General features: G+C 44.9%; 1 protein-coding gene across 4 annotated transcripts in view; it reads right to left on the bottom strand.

The window, feature by feature from the left end:
* The window catches only part of FAM184A (family with sequence similarity 184 member A), a 215,369-nt gene that overhangs the window by 85,177 nt on the left and 111,543 nt on the right, over positions 1-18,649 (bottom strand). For all 4 annotated transcript variants that reach the window (XM_090038672.1, XM_090038652.1, XM_090038662.1 and 1 more), the window contains exons 6-8: positions 11,713-11,835; positions 6,951-7,112; positions 704-825 (exon numbers count right to left, since the gene is read on the bottom strand). In XM_090038672.1, coding sequence (XP_089894798.1) covers positions 704-825; positions 6,951-7,112; positions 11,713-11,835 — 407 coding nt within the window. The remainder of the gene's footprint in view (positions 1-703; positions 826-6,950; positions 7,113-11,712; positions 11,836-18,649) is intronic.

Raw genomic sequence — 18,649 nt, forward strand, 5'->3', positions numbered from 1 at the left:
CCCTCCCCTCCCTGCTGTCTGTCATTGGGGCCCGGCATCCCCGCCTCCCTCTACAACTGGCCCCACCCCTGCCTCTTGTCTGGTTGGGGGAGGAGGGGAATGAGCCTGCTCTCACCCCACTGTCTGCTGTGTCCCCACCGTCATGATGGGGGGGTGGGGACAGAGACTTGCGTAGCCCCCTCACCCTCCCCACCCTGGGTCAGAGTCTGGCTTCCCTCTCTTCCCTTCTTGCCTCTGTGGGCTTGTTCCCCGCCACTCCTCTCCAGTGTTCAGGTCCAGTTCCCCCACCACTTCTTCAGGTGTGGGCTTGTGTGCCCCCCTGATCCCCTGCCTCCTAGGCTGGGGGGGAGGGGAACTTGCACGCGGTGGCAGATGGGCAGCTGCATATTCTGCCACTGGTAACACCCCCTTCCTGCTCCCTTTTCCCCTCCTCTTCCTTGAAGCCTCCCCTTCCCTGCCGGCTGCTGTTAGGGGGGAGGGGTGTGCTCTGGCCCCTCAGTCCCTGCTGTCATGGTGGCACTCTGCCATGCATCCATGTCTGTTGGAGCACTCAAGACAACCAATCAGAGTGTGAATAAAGCATTGCAAATAGACAAAGTTTTCTATAATATTAGAATTTTTGTTATACATTCCATTAGTAATGACTTTTTGCATGCAATAGATGCATTTCCTCTTTAGTATAAAAAAAAGAAAAAACACTTGCCGAAGATTTTCTGTCCATTTTATTTCCAAATCATGAGCCATTCTGTCAACTTTGAACTTTTCCTCTTCTCTCATAGCAGCTATCATTGCCTCATGTTGCTGTCTTTCCTGTTCTAGTTCCCCCTGTAAACACAAACTTTACAATAGAGATTGATCAGCAGCAAAAAAATATTTAAAACCTAAATTTTACTCTGAATTCAATCCAAAGCTCCTGCTAATATATGCTTCTACAGCTGACAACTTATATGGCCTTTAAAATCTTGTTTACTGGCATATCATTTTTAACAATTAATTATTATTATTTAATAAGCCTACCATTATGACTCCCATAAAAGCCTATATTGTTAGAAACATTTTCAGCTCCACAAATACTTTATCCATACACATTTTATTTCTATGAATTTGTTTCTTTTTCTGTTTGTGAATTACCTACAAACAGAACACAATTAGCTATTTAAATCAGGCAACCTACAACCCATTGGCCAGATCCAGCCTATGGAGTCATTTGATCCAACCCACAGATCCAAGGCTTCAGTGGCAGGTGCTTCAACTGTAAACGTTCTCCTTGTGCCACCACAGAGAGATGCACCAACTGTGGATAGGGCCTAGCACCTGCTTGCTCACCTCTGATCCAAAGTGGATCATTCTAGCCCACAGCCAGAAAAAGCTGCCAAACGCTAGTTTAAAATGTTTTCGAGGAACATCTTCTGCACATAATTTGTCATACGTCATTTGCAAGCCATTTGAGGCAATACTTATTATCTTGATTCAAGTTTTGAGTTTCTCTTATTGGAAACAAAATTTGTAAATTATGTTTCTGATCTCTGACTGGCCGGGCATAATTCCTAGAATCCAGTTTTTTGCTGTGAATACTTCATTACAATTAGAAATTAAAATGATATTTCTGTGAATGTTTCTTTTATATTTGCTTAAAATTACAAGTTACAGTAAACATTGTTATCAGGAATATTTTTTTATTCATTAAAAGCCACCAAAGACACCTACACAGAATTAGATTTTTTTAAAAATAATTATTTGTAGGAGATCATTTGCAGTATTCATTCACCCTAATAAATGCATTCTACAACCTGCTGGCGGCCACTGGTAATAGCAATAATTTGCTATACATGAACTTTTACATTTTACATTCATATTCTTTGCCTGTGCTGTAACAGAACACAGCGATTATCAGAGCTCCAAACTGCATACAAGTAACCAGCAACATGTATAAGCGTTCTCAAAATGAGAAGTCACACATGGAATTTTTAATATTTCTTTAAAAATATATACATGAGCAGCCTGGTTTATGTCATTCTTATTAATAAAATAATTTTAAGAAGTAATGTTCTAAGAGATGTTTGTGCTCTGCTGTTTAATTAGTTAGTAAGGAAGAAAAAACGGCATGCAGTCAAACAATTTGAGACACATTAGTTTAACTACACTCCTGGAGACTTTGAATTTCTGCCTGTCAACTTTTCTTTTCATCTTTTGTTTTTAACTGAAATTCAGTGAGTCAGTGTAGTTCACCATGAAGAGTAGGATATTTTATTCTACACAGATGGGATTCTGAAGATCCAAAATATATAGCAAGTGAAGATACAAGGGTTGCTGAAACTTAATACTGCTATTATTAATTGTATTATTATTATACCTTGTTTTCAGTTGTTTATAAAATGTTAACTATTTAGGCTCAATTCTCCTTGCTAGGTGTCTACCTGCAATTGCATTCTTTGGGGGAAAGCTTGACAAAAAAATAGTTCTTACTGGTTCCAAAAATCAAATCAGGAGAAAACACATTGTTTTCCACGGGCTAAAAAATTCTTGCAAATTGTATCATTGATAAGCTCTTGGGCTTCCATGTTTTGGCTTGAAGAACTGTAAAACCATCCTGGTGTCAGGAACGTGTAACTTAAAGATTCCCAGGAGATTTGGCTAACTACTTTTCAGAGACTGTGTAGATTCAGTACAGACTTGTTACAGGTTGGCAACATCCTCTGAAGATTCTGTCTGTATTGAGTGTATTTTATCCAAGGGCTTCAAGAACTGAGCAGGACATTCCCTGTGATTACATGTATACATATATGTATAAGGAGTAAGATACAGTTTTGACATGATCTCATACTATTTTTTTTCATTTACCATATCCTTGGGAAATGTTAGTTCAGCATTTCATAGAATCATAGAAAATTAGGGTTGGAAGGGACTTCAGGAGATCTAATCCAACCCCCTGCTCAAAGCTGGACCATCCCTAACTGTATCATCCTAGATAAGGCTTTGTGTTACCTGGGTCTGAAAAACCTCCAAGGATGGAGATTCCTTGGACAATCTCTCTGGGTAACCTGTTCCAGAGCTTTACTACCCTACTAGTGAGAAAGTTTTTCCTAATATCTAATCTAAACATCCCTTGCTGAAATTTGAGACCATTGTTCCTTGTTCTGTCATCTGCCACAACTGAGAAAAGTCTAGCTTCATCTGCTTTGGAACCCCAGTTCAGGTAGTTGAAAGTTGCTATTAAATCGCCTCTCAGTCTTTTCTTTTTCAGACTAAATAAGCTCAGTCCCCTCAAACTCTACTAAGAAGTCATGTGCCCCAGCCTCATCACCATTTCCATTGTCCTCCACTGGACTCCAATTTATTTGAATCCTTTCTGTATTGTGGGGCCCAAAACTGGACACAGTATTCCAGATGTGGCTTCACTAGTGACAAATAGATCACTTTCCTCAATCTCCTGGCAACACTCCTACTAATCTAGCCCTGTATGCCATTAGCCTTCTTCACAACAAGGGCACACTGCTGGTTCATATTTAGCTTATTTTCTGCTGTAATTCCCAGGTCCTTTTCTGCGAAGCTGCTGCTTTGCTAGTTGGTCTCCAGCCTGTACTGGTGGATGGGATTGTTCCATCCTAAGGGCAGGACTTCCCACTTCTCCTTATTGAACCTCATGAGATTTATTTTGGTCCAATACTCTAATTTGTCTAGGTCTCTCAGAATCCTCTTCCTACCCTCCAGCATATCTGCTACAGCCCAGCTTGGTGTCATCTGCAAAGTTGCTGAGGAAGTAGATCACTGATGAATATATTGAACAAAACTGGCCCCAACACTGACCCCTAGGGCACTCTACTTGATACCTGCTGCCAGCTAGACACTAAGACATTGATTACTATGCTTTGAGCCTTTTCTATCCACCTTACAGTCCACTCACCCAACCCAGACTTCCTCAGCTTGCTTGCAAAGATGTGGAGGGAGACCATATCAAAAGCCTCTCTAAAGCCAAGGTATGTCACATCCACTGCCCTCCCTGCATCTGCAGAGCCAGTCATTTCATCATAGAAGGTAACCAAGCTGGTCAGACATGACTTGTCCTTTGTGAATCTTGTTCCTAATCACCTGCTTCTTCTCCAAGCGCTTAGAAATGGATTCCTTGGGGCCCTGATCCATTATTGTTCCAGGGACTGAGGTGAGGCTGACCAATCTCTAGTTCTCTGGACACTAGATTTGCCCTTTTCCAATCATCTGGCACCTCTCCCAATCACCACCAGTTCTTGCCTGTTTGTGAGCAGCAGACCAAGAAGAGCACAGCTGCTAGTTGGCCTCTCCAACACTTGCAGCAGCAATCTGTCCCCAACACCCCCCAAAAACTTCCTGGATTGCCTGCTCCGTGCCATACTGCCCTTGCAGTAGATGTCAAGGTGACTGAAGTCCCCCATGAGAACAAAGTCCTGTGACTGAGAAGCTTCCATTAGCTGTTTGAAGAAAGCCTCATCCACCTCATCCTCTTGGTCATGACAATGGTGGCATCATGGTGGTCTATAGCAGACACCACCATGATGCCACCCTTGTTACTCTCCCCTCTGACCCTAGCCCAGAGACTTTAAACAGGCCTATCTCTAGGTGCATATTGGAGCTCTGTGTTTCATAAAAGACTGAATTTCTGTAGCACATTTGTACCTATTTATTTCCCAGGTGAAACTTTATTACAATAGCTTGACTCAGACTGATTCAGCAGTCCTTCCTTATTCAGAAAAACACCTAAGCACATGACAGCAGTTAAACACATACTAAATGTTTTACTGAAATATGTCAGAAAGAAATCTGTTTTTTTCCTAAACAGACATTGGATTGTACATGTGCTTAAAATGAAGTATGTGCTAATATTATTTTCTATATCAAAACCATTTTCTATAATAATCAATTATGATTGTGGTCTTCTTATTTTAGATGGGGAATAAAAACCACAAGCAAATAAATGCTACAAATACTATTTTTCTTTTTTCAAAGAAAATTAGTTGAAAAAAAAATATGATGAAAGATGTAATACACAATTTGGTCTATTAAATAGCTTATTTAAAATTTCTATTAAATAACCTATTTCTAGGCTTGCCTTTGACGCTTCAACAAGTCATCATAAGAAGATAAACTGTGAAGTCAAGGAGGAGGTTTTGCTGTCAAGCTTACAAACAAACTTTGTTCACAAAAATCCCACCCTGCTCCCCAACAAAGTAAAAAAATCCATTAGCAAAAAAACCCAGAAACTGCATTTTTACACAGCAGATTAAAACTGGGTTTCAAAGAAAAAAATTCATTGTGGTTTGAAATGTAGAATTTCCATTCTGCGGGAACATTCTGATATTTCTTAAAATGTTTTGTTCCAAATCTGAATGACAATTATAACTTTTGAATCTTGAATATTTTTCATTTAGGGAAAAATATTTTAGTTCAATTTTTCTAAAACAAAACACAGCAGACAGCTGCCCTATCTTCTAGAAGCAATTTGTGCCTCTCTGAGGGTAACCCAAGAAACCCCTATTCTGGAATAGAGAACCCAGAAACCCTATGAATCTTAACTTGAGCAAAACTATGAACTCCAAAGGCAATGAGCTACAGATCTTGGAAGATAGATTGCTCATGAGCATCTCAGGTAGGGCAAGAAGAAACCAGGCAATGGAACCCACACTATATTTTGGAAGTTTACTAATACTGGCACATTTTGTTGAAGGATTTTTATTGTCAATGGATTTTGTTAGGAATTTTCCAACCAGCACTTAGCATATCAGATTTTTTTTAATGTGCACTTGACTTCAAATATGGAATATTCTTAACACTTCTTCATACTAAACTAGTTGTGACCAGTTTCATATTCATAATCTGAAATTTTCATTCAAACTCTTGGGGATCAGTCGTCATCCCTTTTGAACAAAAAGAGAAAACTGTAAAACAATAATTTTATTTAAATGTTCAAAACAACTTCCTGGTTTGTTTGTACAAAACTGGAAAACAAGTAAGAGTTAAAGAAAATATTCTGCTTTGATAAAACTACTGCATTTATTTGATTCTAAGATGGTTTTGTTCCCCACTAGTCTTACAATCAACTATGAGGATGGTGGTGGGGCAAGTACCTACCATGGCTCAGGTTCTAGCCATGACCTAGGGTCAGAGCTGTAGCTACAGCTGCGACTTGCCCCCCAACAACACCTCTGCACCCCACCATCTCTCCCCTGCAGCCTCTGCTCCCCAGCTTGCCCTTCTCCCTTCCCGCTTACTTTTGCTCCGTCCAGGCAGGCTCCATGTATGCTGCAACCTGGGTCTCTGAGCATAGTTCCAGGCTGGCTCATGGCAGCGGATGCAGCCGGAATAGGTGCTACAGGGGCTGAGCTGTAGCCATGCCCAGTACTCCAGGCTGAATGAGGACAGAGCCTGGCAGCGCAGAGCAAAGGTGGGGGGGCAAGCAGAGGCTGGAGGGAGGAGGAAGGGGAGGCCCAAGGCTGTGTGGGCACAGGTAGGGGGGGTAGGCACAAGCAGGGAACAAGCTGCTTGACCTCCCTACACCACATGCCCCCACTGCCTACCCCCTTGCAGCAGTTGGGGGCATGAATTTAAGACAAGCCCCCAGTAATCAGATCATCTATGTGGAAATGTTACACATTTATAAAGTTTCCATGTATAGAATCTAATTACTGGGGGGTCATCTTAAATGCAAGTAAATCCAGTATTTAGAGTTAACACTACAATCTATCTTGTCTAGAGAAAGTTGCCTTTATAGAAATATTTATCTGATAACAGAAACCTGTTATTTTAAAATAATGAAAATTTTTTTTGAAAGTTGTAATATTTGAAGAGTAAAAGGAAATTATTTAACGAAGCTGCATGAAACATTTTATATAGTGCATCCATTAAGCAGTATGACATTTTAAATATGGCCAGAAATAATATAGCAGTTTACATAATTTATTCTTCAATTCTCCAGTTACCTCAACATTATACAAAGAATCTGTTGTCTCTCTCAGCTTTGTTCTGGTTAACTCCAGTTCTTTTTGGAGTATTTCTTGGGCTTCCTGGAGACTGGAAATATGTCCTTCTGCAGTACCAAGGCCTTGTTCACTTTTTCTGACTAGATCTTGTAGAAGACACACCTACAGTATATAAAGAGATTCAGTGTTTTCATAATTATCACAATAGGCAGCCAGCAAAATCAATCTTGCATCATTCTTTTCTGAAGAAGTCTATATAACTTTTCTTTGTAAACCAATTAGGCTGTTCCAAACAAAATTTCTGCCTTTAATATTATTATATTATTACTTTATTCCTTAGAGTATGGGCACGCATACATGTGGAGCCATCTCAAAAGGGGAATGTTTCAAAAGGGCAGCAGCTGTTAAGGCTCCAATTGTTAAGTGCAGACAAAATGGGAATGATATGAGTGTAGCAAAACCACTCCAACTTTAACTGCTGCCTGGAATGCTAAAGTTGAAACAGTTTTACTACATTTGTATGACTCCTGGTTTGTCCACATACACAAATTAAAATGTAATAGCTGCTGCCCTTTTGAAATGTTACACTTTAGAAACATCTCTAAAAACACATGTCCTATCCTCAGAGTGTGCACTCAGCTTCTGCTCAGTAGTAAGCCTCTCATTATGGCTCATTATATTCTTAGTCAGATTCTTATCTCTAATAGCATCCTTGAAATGAAAAGGACTTCATCAGCTTCAGAGCAGCTAATATTATAGAACCGAGATGTACTTGAAGAATTAACTACCTATCCTTCATGCTGTGCAATTTTCTGATTGCTAAATAAGCCCACTATATGTGCTTTAAACTTCAGTAATGTAAATTAGTCCAGACTAACCTTCATACTACCACAGGTAGGTTGCTGCTAATCCCAGAGAGAGCTTGTTTAAGGGTAGCCAGCGTACCTCTAAAAATATACCAAAATCAAATCTTCAGTGCTAACAGAGACAGACTGTTCATCTCTGTGCCTTAGTACTATATCTATAAAACAGTAATAACATTGTACCTTCCTGCCTTTTGGATGCGTTATAAAAACAAGCACATTGAGAACTATAACACATTCATCAACTACAGTAAAGGTGAACAACTGAAAAATCTCACCTGGATGAATAAAGAAGAAAAATAGGGTTGTTACTAAGAACTAAGCTGTATGAAAAGCTTTGTCTATGATTTTCTCTGTACTCTTATATAGGGCTACACAAGCTGATTTGGACCACAGACCATATCTTAGACACCTGTACTCCAGGGATACAGACAATATGTTGTTTCACCACTCCTTCACTTCAAAGATAAGGATACTGCTGAAATGCAGCAAGGCAGGTTTTGACTCAGTCGGTCCTCAGACTACTGCGACCAGCTGATTGAGGACAGCCATAAGATGATGATAAAAACTTGCCTCGAGTCCAGACTGCATAGATGCGTATACTTTTGTGGCACTCTAGGCCAGACTTCACCTCAGGTACATGCATTCTTGGCTGTGGAACCAAATATTCCCCAAGGAAGACCCTTTAAAAATACAACATGATAATCCCCTCTGTAGTCTGCTCCTTCTATATGGGGTAGAAGGACCTGACTAACGTGCACGAAGAAATGGCCTTGCTCCCACAACACCCATCCATGATTATCATGACAGATACTCTTTTAGGCTGGGGAGCTCATGTCAACGGTATCTAGGTACAGTGCCCAAGAAAACTGAAGAAAGACAGATTCCATAGCAATGTACTGGAATTCAGGGTTGAGAGGATGAGAGGATTATTGTCCCAGTCCAGACAACCAGAAGTCTCCAGATCAGACCCAGGGCTGTCTGGGGCCAAGGCAACAATCACCTGATTGTTGACCCATCCTGGACAGCCTAGGTCTTGAACTGGCCCCAGGGCTCTCCCAGGGCCAGGGTTGACAGTCAGCTGACTGGTGGACCCTGCCCTGGGATACCCAAGGGTCTTGAATTAGCTCTGGATTGGGGGCAGTCCTGGGCCTGAGACAGAGCTATCTCCTGCACAGTCTGCAGTGTGGGATTACAGGAATTTTTAGCCCCATCCCAAACATAGCACCTCCTGCTGTGCTAGACGTGCATGGCAGGAGATGCAGTATTTAGGATGGGACATAGAATCAGAGGAATTGTAACTGCACCATTGTTTTAACATTGAGAGGAAGTGGCACAGGGTACAAGGATGGACTGAGCTACTGTGTGCCTTATGAATACTGTAAAGGCAAAAAGTTTCCAAACAAGTGACAGCAGATCTCAAAGAACCCTAGTTACTGAAATGAGAAGAACTTCTCTTTTTGTTTCAAATAAAGTCTATCAGTACATTAGCTCTTGATATACTTGGTCCGTCAAGCTTCCATTTAAAGGTTTGGGTTTTTTCTGTTTTTTTTTAATCTTTTCAGAACTTCCTGACTGCGGTCAGGTGCTGGTGGACAAAGATGGAAATGGTAAAACAAAACTTTAATTAGACAAATTTACAATAATAAGCATGTGAATGGTAAGCTACATCATTGTTTTTTCTTTTTCTTATGAGTCCATATTTATTTAAAACTCTCAAGAGATGCATTGCTTACTAAGGGATCATCTGTTACAAATTCATGTGCTTTGACAATATGGGCATTTGTACACATGTTTGTGTCACAGCACTGGATGCTTTTAAAAGTGCCCAGTGCTGTGGCGCATGTAGTTGCATAAGTGGCAAAATGCAAGTCAGTGCTGAGAAAATGGCAGTGGTATGCTTTTGAAAACACGAGTCTCGTTTTCTCAGGGTACAGCTCTGCTTACCACAACCCCCCAGCACTGCTGGTGCCCTTCACAACCCCCCAGCCCTGTTCTTGCCCCTTAATCCCCCACACCCCTGCCGGTGCCCCTTGCCCCCCACCAACAGCTCCTGTTCCCTCTGCCTTGCTGAAGGGGCCTCCCAGCTGCCAGGGCTATGAAGCCAGGGACCCGGGTCCACAGCCACTTGCCCCTGGCAGGAGGTGGCGGCTGCTGCAGCAGAGCAGAGTGTAGAGCTTGGCTCCCCACCCTGCTGCAGGCTTGGGTGGGGGAGGGGGACGGTGTTCCCTACATGCACAGCTGCAGCAGGGGCAGCAGTGTGGGGTTGTGCACAGGGGTACAGGCAGCACAGACCTCACAGCAGCAGGCAGTTTCCTGCGTAGCTCCACTGTTCTTTGCAGCGCCTGGTCACACACACTGGGCTGCAGAGGCCCCAGAAGAGGGCAGCATGGTGGGCAGAACGAGCCTGAAGCAGGCAGAGCGCAGTCCACACCCCATGCACAGATCTGGGGGGTACAGGTCCCTCCTGTACAGCAGCAGGGACCAACCCACACCTCCAACCAAGCCCACAGCCCATCCCACATACAGATCTGGGGGGATGGAGGGGGTGGCGTACACGTCCCTGCTGGCCTCCTGTGAGTCCACACTGGGGCAGGGAGCCCCTCCCCCCGCCCCAGACAAGCAGCCCGCAACCCCATCCTGCTCCCAGCCTGGGCCCTGTGGCCGTGCATTGTGGCTTTGGGCTCTAAGCCCCAGGCACTGCCAGGCTGGGCAAAAGCCTCAGCCCCAGCCCTGCTCAACTCCCTTCCTCTCTCCCCATGGAAGCCTCAATCCCTACCACCCCAACTTACCCATGGGAGCTGCTCTCCAGGCTGCCTGGCACATAGTGCCCCCTGCCTGACTTACCACCTCATGCTCCCTTCCAGCCCCCTGCAGGCTGGAACTCTGCCAGTGAAACATTCAAAAGAACTGAAGCTGTACAAGTTGTGAGGGGAGAAAGATCTTTTAAAATGTGTGCGTTTTATATTTATAAAAGTTTTTGAGTGAAGTTAGTGTTTATGAATACCGAAGACTGCCAGAGTTAGACATACACTCCATGTACAATGACTGTAATATGGGAAATAGGAGCACAAGGTACCAGTTCAACAAAGTGGTCAGATATACGCTTAGGATCATCCCTGAAAATCATGCAAGTTCTTCTACTGAACACAGAATCTGCTTAGAGTTGAGAGACCAAGAATCTCCACATACTCATAGACCAATGCATCTGACCGAAACAAACCATCTCTTGGTTCAGTAGACTCATTCTCTACCTGGGCTTTTTTGCCAGGACTCACGTAAAAATAAACTATAATTAACTTACCACATTAAGACTGAAAATCCCCACTCTTTAGATCTAAAATTCAAACTTTGATATAACTTAAGGAGCTTAGACTACGTTTCAGCTATAATATCGTAATACATTATTTTGTTCTTATTAGAAATAAGAATGATAATTTTTTTTTCTGGGAGATGTTTAAACTATATGAAACAAGCCAAAATTTACAGGACACTCATTATGAAAAATGTAGTGTACAGGAGAGGTTGACTTTTGCCTTTAATTACACCTGAAATATTGCATGGAGGTTTATCAAACATTTCGCTTACAGAGAAGCAGAGCAGAGAAATGGGGTCCTTAACATAATGCAGTTTTGTATTTATTTCCTTTGCTTTTGCTATGGCAATTTGTAGAAGAATAATATTAACTAAAGAGAAAAAAATCATATTTTGAAAGCATTCCAGTGAATTGTAGTATTCGAATACTCAACTTTAAAGACCCATAATGAGGTACATGGGCTTAACAACATAGGCCAAGCCTAATCTCTGACTCCAAACATAAACTGAGTAAGGTATCATTAGTGATTAAATGTCGTCTAATGAACATGACAGTTAACTGATATGACTGAGTGAATTCTTGCCTCCTGATTGGCTGAAGTCAGCTTGGTTGTCAGTTCTTCCCTCAGGTTTTCCAACTGCTGTCGAAGCTGATTCTTATCTTCTTCCAGATGCAGTTTCTGCTTTTCAAATTGCTGCTCCATTTCCTTCAAAAAACAGAACAACAAAACAGAAACATTATATACCTGCTAAGTAGTTACCTTACACCAAACAGTGAACTCTACTGAAAGAAGTACAAAGTTTGTTTTCTGACACACACACACAAAATATAGTTTAACTGTAAGAAAGGATTCTCCTTTTTCTAAAGCACTGTAACAAGCTTTGCCTGCATTTCTGGAAGTTTTAATTATTCTGGGTATTTTTGAGCCTATATCCCTTGTTAATCACAAGATGAAAAAGAAAAAGAAAAAAAAGAAAGACCTCCTTTTATACTATTAGAATTATAGAAAATTAGGGTTGGAAGAGACCTCAGGAAGTCGTCTAGTCCAAACTATGCTCAGAGCAGGAGCATCCCCAACTAGATCATCCTAGCCAAGGCTTTGTCTAGCTGGGTCCTAAAAACTTCCAAGGATGGAGATTCTAACAACTCTCTAGGTCAGTGGTTCTCAACCTTTTTCCTACCAGGTGGGGCCCATTTGCAAAGGTTCATGGCCTGGCTCAACCCTCACACCCCTGGCCCTGCCAGTGGAAGGCACGCAGTCCCTGCCTCCCTCCACCCACTCCGGCCATGCTGGTGTTCCTAACTCCTGACCCACAGCCTGTACCACACCCCCAGCCCTGCTGGTGCCCCTCATTCCCAACCCTCAGCCCCTGCTCCATCCCAACCCTGCAGGAGGGGCCTCCAGCTGCCCTGTCCTGCTCAGGCTGGAGCACAGTGACTGCAGAGGCTATGGCTCATGCAGGCAACAGTGGAGCAAGCTGGTGGAAGGACGAGGGGAGGCCTGCGGCAGCCCATTTCACTCCCTGAGCAGCATCTCCTGGTCGCCCCACCTCTATGAGCACCCAGCCTGGCCTCTCAAACAATTTTTATTGCTCTCTGCCAGACTCTCTCCAATTTGTCCACATCCTTCTACAGTGGGGGAACCAAAACTGGACACAGTACTCCAGATGTGGCTGCCCCAGTGCAGAATAGAGCACAATAATTACTTCTCTTGATCTGCTGGCAACACTCCTACTAATGCAGCTCAGTATGCCATTAACCTTCTTGGTCGTGGTGCATGGGAGTCTTCCATTCTAAGTGCAGGCCTTTGCAGTTCTTCTTATTGAACCTCATGAGATTTCTTTTGGCCCAATCCTCCAATTTGTCTAAGTCACTCTGAATCCTAGCTCTACCTTCAGCATATCTATTATACCACCCGCCTTGGTGTCAACTGCAAGTTTGCTGAACATTAATGAAGATATTGAACAAAACTTGTCCCAGGACAAACCCCTGTGACAAGCTACTTGATACTGGTTGCCAGCTAGACACTGAGCCACTGATTACTACCCGTTGAGCCTGACAATCCATCCAGTTTTCTATCCACTTTACAGTCCATTCATCCAACCCAGACTTCCTCAGCTTGCTTGCAAGAATGCTGTGAGAGATGATATCAAAAGCCTTGCTAAAGTCAAGGTATATTATGTCCACCCACTGCTTTTCCTGCATCCACAGAACCAATCATCTCGTCATAGAAGGCAATCAGATTGGTCAGGCATGACTTGCACTTGGTGAATCCATTCTGGCTATTCCTAATCACCTTCTCCTTCTCCAAGTGCTTAGAAATGGATTATTTGAGGACCTGTTCCATGATTTTTCTGGGGACTGAAGTGAGGGGGACTGGTCTGTAGTTCCTTGGATCCTTCTTCTTCGCTTTCCTAAATACAGGCGCTATACTTGCCCTTTTCCAATCATTCAGGACCTCTCCTGATCGCCAATAGTGTTCAAAGATAATGGCCAGAGGCTCTGAAATTACATCAATCCCCTCCCTCAGCACCTTTGGATACACTGTATCTGGCCCCATGGACTTATACATGTCCAGCTTTTCTAAATAGTAGGCCTGTGTGAATAGGGAAGTATTCAATTTGGATTTGGCAGATTCAGAGGACAGTGATTCGATTAGGAGATTTGGATCGCTGTCCTGAATCAATTCAGCCGAATTTGCTTCAGAAGATTTGGCATCGATTAGGAAAGATCCAGTGATTCGGATCGGCTGGGAAGAGCTGTGGGAGAGGCCCGTATGGCTGCCATGCCCAGCCCCGGCCCCTGCCAGGCCAGCCACAGTCTAGTCCCAGCACTTAAAAAAAATAAATAAATAAAAAAACAAAACGCCCTGCACTAACCAGCTGCAGGAACAGCAACTGGGGCCTCTGGGCACTTATGGCAAAGCCCCCCCATGCAGCATGGGGCAGTGGGGATTGACTGCCCCCTGCCTGGCACCTGCCCCATAGTGCAGGTGCAGCATGGTTCAGCAGGGCGCCACATGCCGTCTGGCAGCTGGGGCCACTGGGGCTGAGCAGTGCTAGGCTCCAGGTGATCAGTGGAGCCCCTACAGCCCTCAAACAGTGCACAACGCTCTGCCAAGCTGCACTGCACACATGTGATGCAACAGCTGCTGCATGGGTGCCAAGCTGGGGGAATATGATTCCCGCTGCCCCACACTGACCCACGCTGCATAGGAGGGCTCTCCCACAAGTTCCAAGAGTCGCCAATTGCCACTGCCAGAGTCAGTGAGTGCAGGACTTTAAAAAAAAAAAAAGGTCCACACTCTCTGACTCTGGTAGCGGTGACTGGGGCCTCTAGGTGCTTGTGGCAGAGCCCCCACACACAGTGAGGAAAAATGGGGGGCAACAGGGATCTCCTGCCCCCCACTTGGCAGCCTTGCGGCAGCTGTCGCATTGCGCAGGTGCAGTATGGGTTGACAGGGCTCTGTGCGGTGTTTGGAAGCTAAGGTAGTTGTGGCTGAGCGCTGCTGGACTCTGGCTGACAGGTGGAGCTGCCCCAGCTGCTAGGCAGGGCACCTCGCCCTGCCGAGTGCCATGGGGCAGCTGCTGCATGGATGCCAAGTGATGCGGAGGGGCAATCCCCACTCCCCCAATTTTTATTTTTATTTTTTTAAAGTGCCAGGAGGCTGGGCTGGACAGGGGATGGGGCCAGGCAGGGCAGCCATGGGGGCTTTTCCCGCGGCTCCTCCAGCTGTGTCTGCTTCTGTCCCAGTGGGGGGAGCTGTGGGGGCAATGCCCTGCTGCCACCTGCCCAGCCGGCGTGGGGGGGTGACACACATGATGCAGGCACTGCTCGCTCTCGGCGGCGGCACCACTCCTAGCGCTGCTGTGCCCGCATCACCACTGGGAGTCAGGGCTCAGCCCTGGCACCGCTTGCCCCTTCCACCTGGAGCTAGCTGCGCCCGCATTCCGCCTCCCCCCCTGCAACCAGCAGTGCAAATGCCTGCATACTGCCCCCTGCCCCCCCCGAGTAATGTGCCCCCCCACCCCAGCTACACAGCTTGTCCCAGCCCCAATTGCTCCCCCAACCCCAACAGACTTACCAGCTGGAGGCAGCTGCATCAACTGCCTGTTCAGTCTATAGCCGAATCTCCAAAGCAGCCAAAGCTTTTCTGAATGAATTCAGATACTTTGAATCAATTTGGAGTTTTTAACTGGTCTCCCAATTCGATTCGGATTTGGAGATTCGGTCCCCGAATAAGGCCGAATCTCCTCTGACTTGAATCAGCTACTGAAGTTTTGCACCGCCCTACTAAATAGTCCCCAACCCATTTTTTCACCACTATTGGCTGCTCATCTTCTCCCCAAACTGTGCTGCATGGTGCAGTAGTCTGGAGCTGACTTTGCCTGTGAAGACTAAGGTAGGATGAAGAAGGCACTGGGTAACGTGGGGTCCCTGCAAAATACGCTGGGCAATCTGGTGGTTGTGCCAGAGAAGAAAGCGGACCTCTTTAACCAATTCTTCACCTCCGTTTTCATGTGCAGGGACCGGGACTTCCTTGCTGTGATGCAAGACGGACTCGAGGGGAATGCCTCCAGACATCAGGTTGGGGAGGACCAGGCTGGAGAGCTTCTGGAGGGGCTGGACGTGTTCAAGTCAGCGGGTCCAGATGCTCTCCACCCCAGGGAATTGAGGGAGCTAGCTGGGCTTATTGCAGGGCCCTTGGCATGGCTTTACAAGCGCTCACGGTACCAGATGATTGGAAGATAGCTAATGTGGTCCCCATCTTCAAAAAAGGGAAGAGAGAGGACCCGGGCAACTATAGGCTCGTCAGTCTTACCTCAAGCCTAGGGAAACTCTTTGAGAAGATCCTCAAGGAGCACATCTGTGATAGGCTGGCTTCAGGGATGATGCTCAAGGGCAACCAGCACGGTTTCATTAGGGGCAGGTCATGTCAGACCAACCTGATTGCCTTTTATGATCAGGTCACAAAGGCAATGGATGCAGGGGTTGCAGTGGATGTAGTCTTTCTAGACTTCAGCAAGGCCTTTGACACCATCTCCCACCCCATCCTCATTAAAAAACTAGGCAACTGTGGCATTGATGCCTACACACTCAGATGGATTGCAGTTTGGCTGAAGGGTCGTACTCAGAGGGTGGTGGTGGACAGGTCATATTCAACCTGGGAGGAAGTGGGCAGCAGAGTCCCCCAGGGCTTGGTCCTTGGGCCTGCGCTGTTCCATTTCTTCATCAGCGATTTGGATAACGGTGTGAAAAGCAACCTGTTTAAATTCGCTGATGATACCAAAATTTGGGGTGAGGTGAGCACGCTAGTAGGGAGGGAAAGATTGCAGCAAGATCTGGATAGGTTACAGAGGTGGACTAACATAAACAGGATGTGTTTCAATACTGGACAAGTGCACGGTGCTGCACTTAGGCAGTAGAAACCAGCAGCACAAGATGAGAAACTCCCTTCTTGAGAGCACGGAGATAGAAAGGGATCTTGGAGTCATTATTGACTCCAAGATGAACATGGGCCGACAATGCGAGGTCACAGTTGGCAGGGCTAACCGGACCTTGTCATGCATCCACAGGTGCATCTCAAGTAGAGCCAAGGAGGTGATCCTCCCCCTCTATGTGACGCTGGTCAGGCCACAGCTGGAGTACTGCATCCAGTTCTGTGCGCCCTACTTCAGGAGGGATGTGGACAACATTGAAAGGGTCCAGAGGAGGGCCACTGCATGATCCGGGGACAACAGGGCAGACCCTACAATGAAAGACTGCGGGACCTAAACCTGTTCAGCCTTCACAAGAGAAGGCTGAGGGGGGACCCGGTAACTGTCTATAAACTCACTAGGGGGGACCAGAAGGGTTTGGGAGAGACACTGTTTCCCCTAGCTGGCATAATAAGGAATAATAGACACAAGTTATTGGAGAGTAGATTTAGATTAGACATCCGCAAGAACTACTTCACAGTTAGGGCGGCTAGGAGCTGGAACCAACTTCCAAGGAAAGTGGTGCTGGCTCCTACCCTGGGGGTCTTTAAGAAGAGGCTTGATGCCTACCTGGCTGGACTCATTTGAGTCCAGTTTTTCTCCCACCAAGGTGGTGGGTCAGACTTGAAGATCTACAAGGTCCCTTCCAACCCTACTTCTATGATTCTATGAAAAAAGGCATCAAGTACTCCAGCCATTTCCTCATCATCTGTCACTAGGTTACCTCCCCCATTCAGTAAGGGACCCACACTTTCCATGACCTTCCTTTGGCTGCTAACATACTTGTAGAAACCCTTATTGTTACCCTTTATGTCTCTTGCTAGCTGTAATTCCAATTGCGCTTTGGCCTTCCTGGCTTCATCCATGCATGCCTGAGCAATATGCTTATATACCTCCCAAGTTGTTTGTCCAAAGCTTCCACTTCCTGTAAGCTTCCTTTTTGTGCTTAAGCTCACCAAAAAGTTCTCTGCTAAGCCAAGCTGGTCACTTGCCACATTTAGTATTCTTCCTGAACATCAGGATGGTTTGTTTCTGTGCCCTTGGTAAGGTTTCTTTAAAATACAGCCAGCTGTGCTGAACTCCTTTCCCCCTCAGACTGGCCTCCCAGAGGATCCATCAGTTCCCTGAGTGAGTCAAAATCTGCTTTTCTGAAGTCCATGGCCCGTACTCTGCTGCTCCCCTTCCTTCCTTTTGTCAGGTTCCTGAACTGCATCATCTTGTGGTCACTGCTGTCCAACTTGCCATCCACATTCCCTATCAATTCTTCCCTGTTTGTGAGCAGTAAGTCAAGAAAAGCATGGCTCCTACTTAGTCTTTCCAAAATTGTGTCAAATGCTCAGCATCTCATTGAAAAAAATTAGCTAGTGTTCTCAAGAAAGTATCCCCCAATTCGAATTAAGGCTCTGCCAATCCAAACCTGATTTCTAAAGATGAGAATATTTATGTACCCTACCTACAAGTTACACTAATAGACAACTGAATAGGACATGTGGCCAGGCTACAACTAGGGAATCAGTAACTGTTTGCAAAACAAATCCATGCCAATAAATCTCAACAAGAGTATGGGGTACACTGGGATGTTGCAAGCTGTTTTAAAGATGCTGCAGAAAGTAGGAGGAGATAAGTAAGGTGTGAAAAGATTAGCCAATAAAAAGAAGGCTCAGGCTCTCACTGCCTGGCTACTTCCCCAGACCCACTACCTGCCTTTTCTACTGGGAGGTAAGAACTGTAATAAATTAATTAGTTTTTGAAATGTGGTGCTGCTCAATTCCAAAAAGTTACAGAGTGATGCCTGGAGTCTAACGAGCAATTCTTTGGAGTTTGAAAAGGTTGAGAACCACTAATCTACAATATATGAAGTTTTATACATGCTTTCCATTTTAAAACACATCTGTCAGCTCTTTTCCATTCATGAAATTTGCATGCCTATAGCACTTGAGGTTCTCAGGGGATGTTGAATTCAATACAAACCAGACATGGGACCTTTCAGCTTTTAAGGCTAAAACCAGCGGCTGGATTTCTCCCAGGACAACTTATCCTGGG

The sequence above is a fragment of the Crocodylus siamensis genome, chromosome 1 (assembly GCF_052110815.1).
Source record: "Crocodylus siamensis isolate JL-2025a chromosome 1, ASM5211081v1, whole genome shotgun sequence".
Taxonomy (NCBI): domain Eukaryota; kingdom Metazoa; phylum Chordata; order Crocodylia; family Crocodylidae; genus Crocodylus; species Crocodylus siamensis.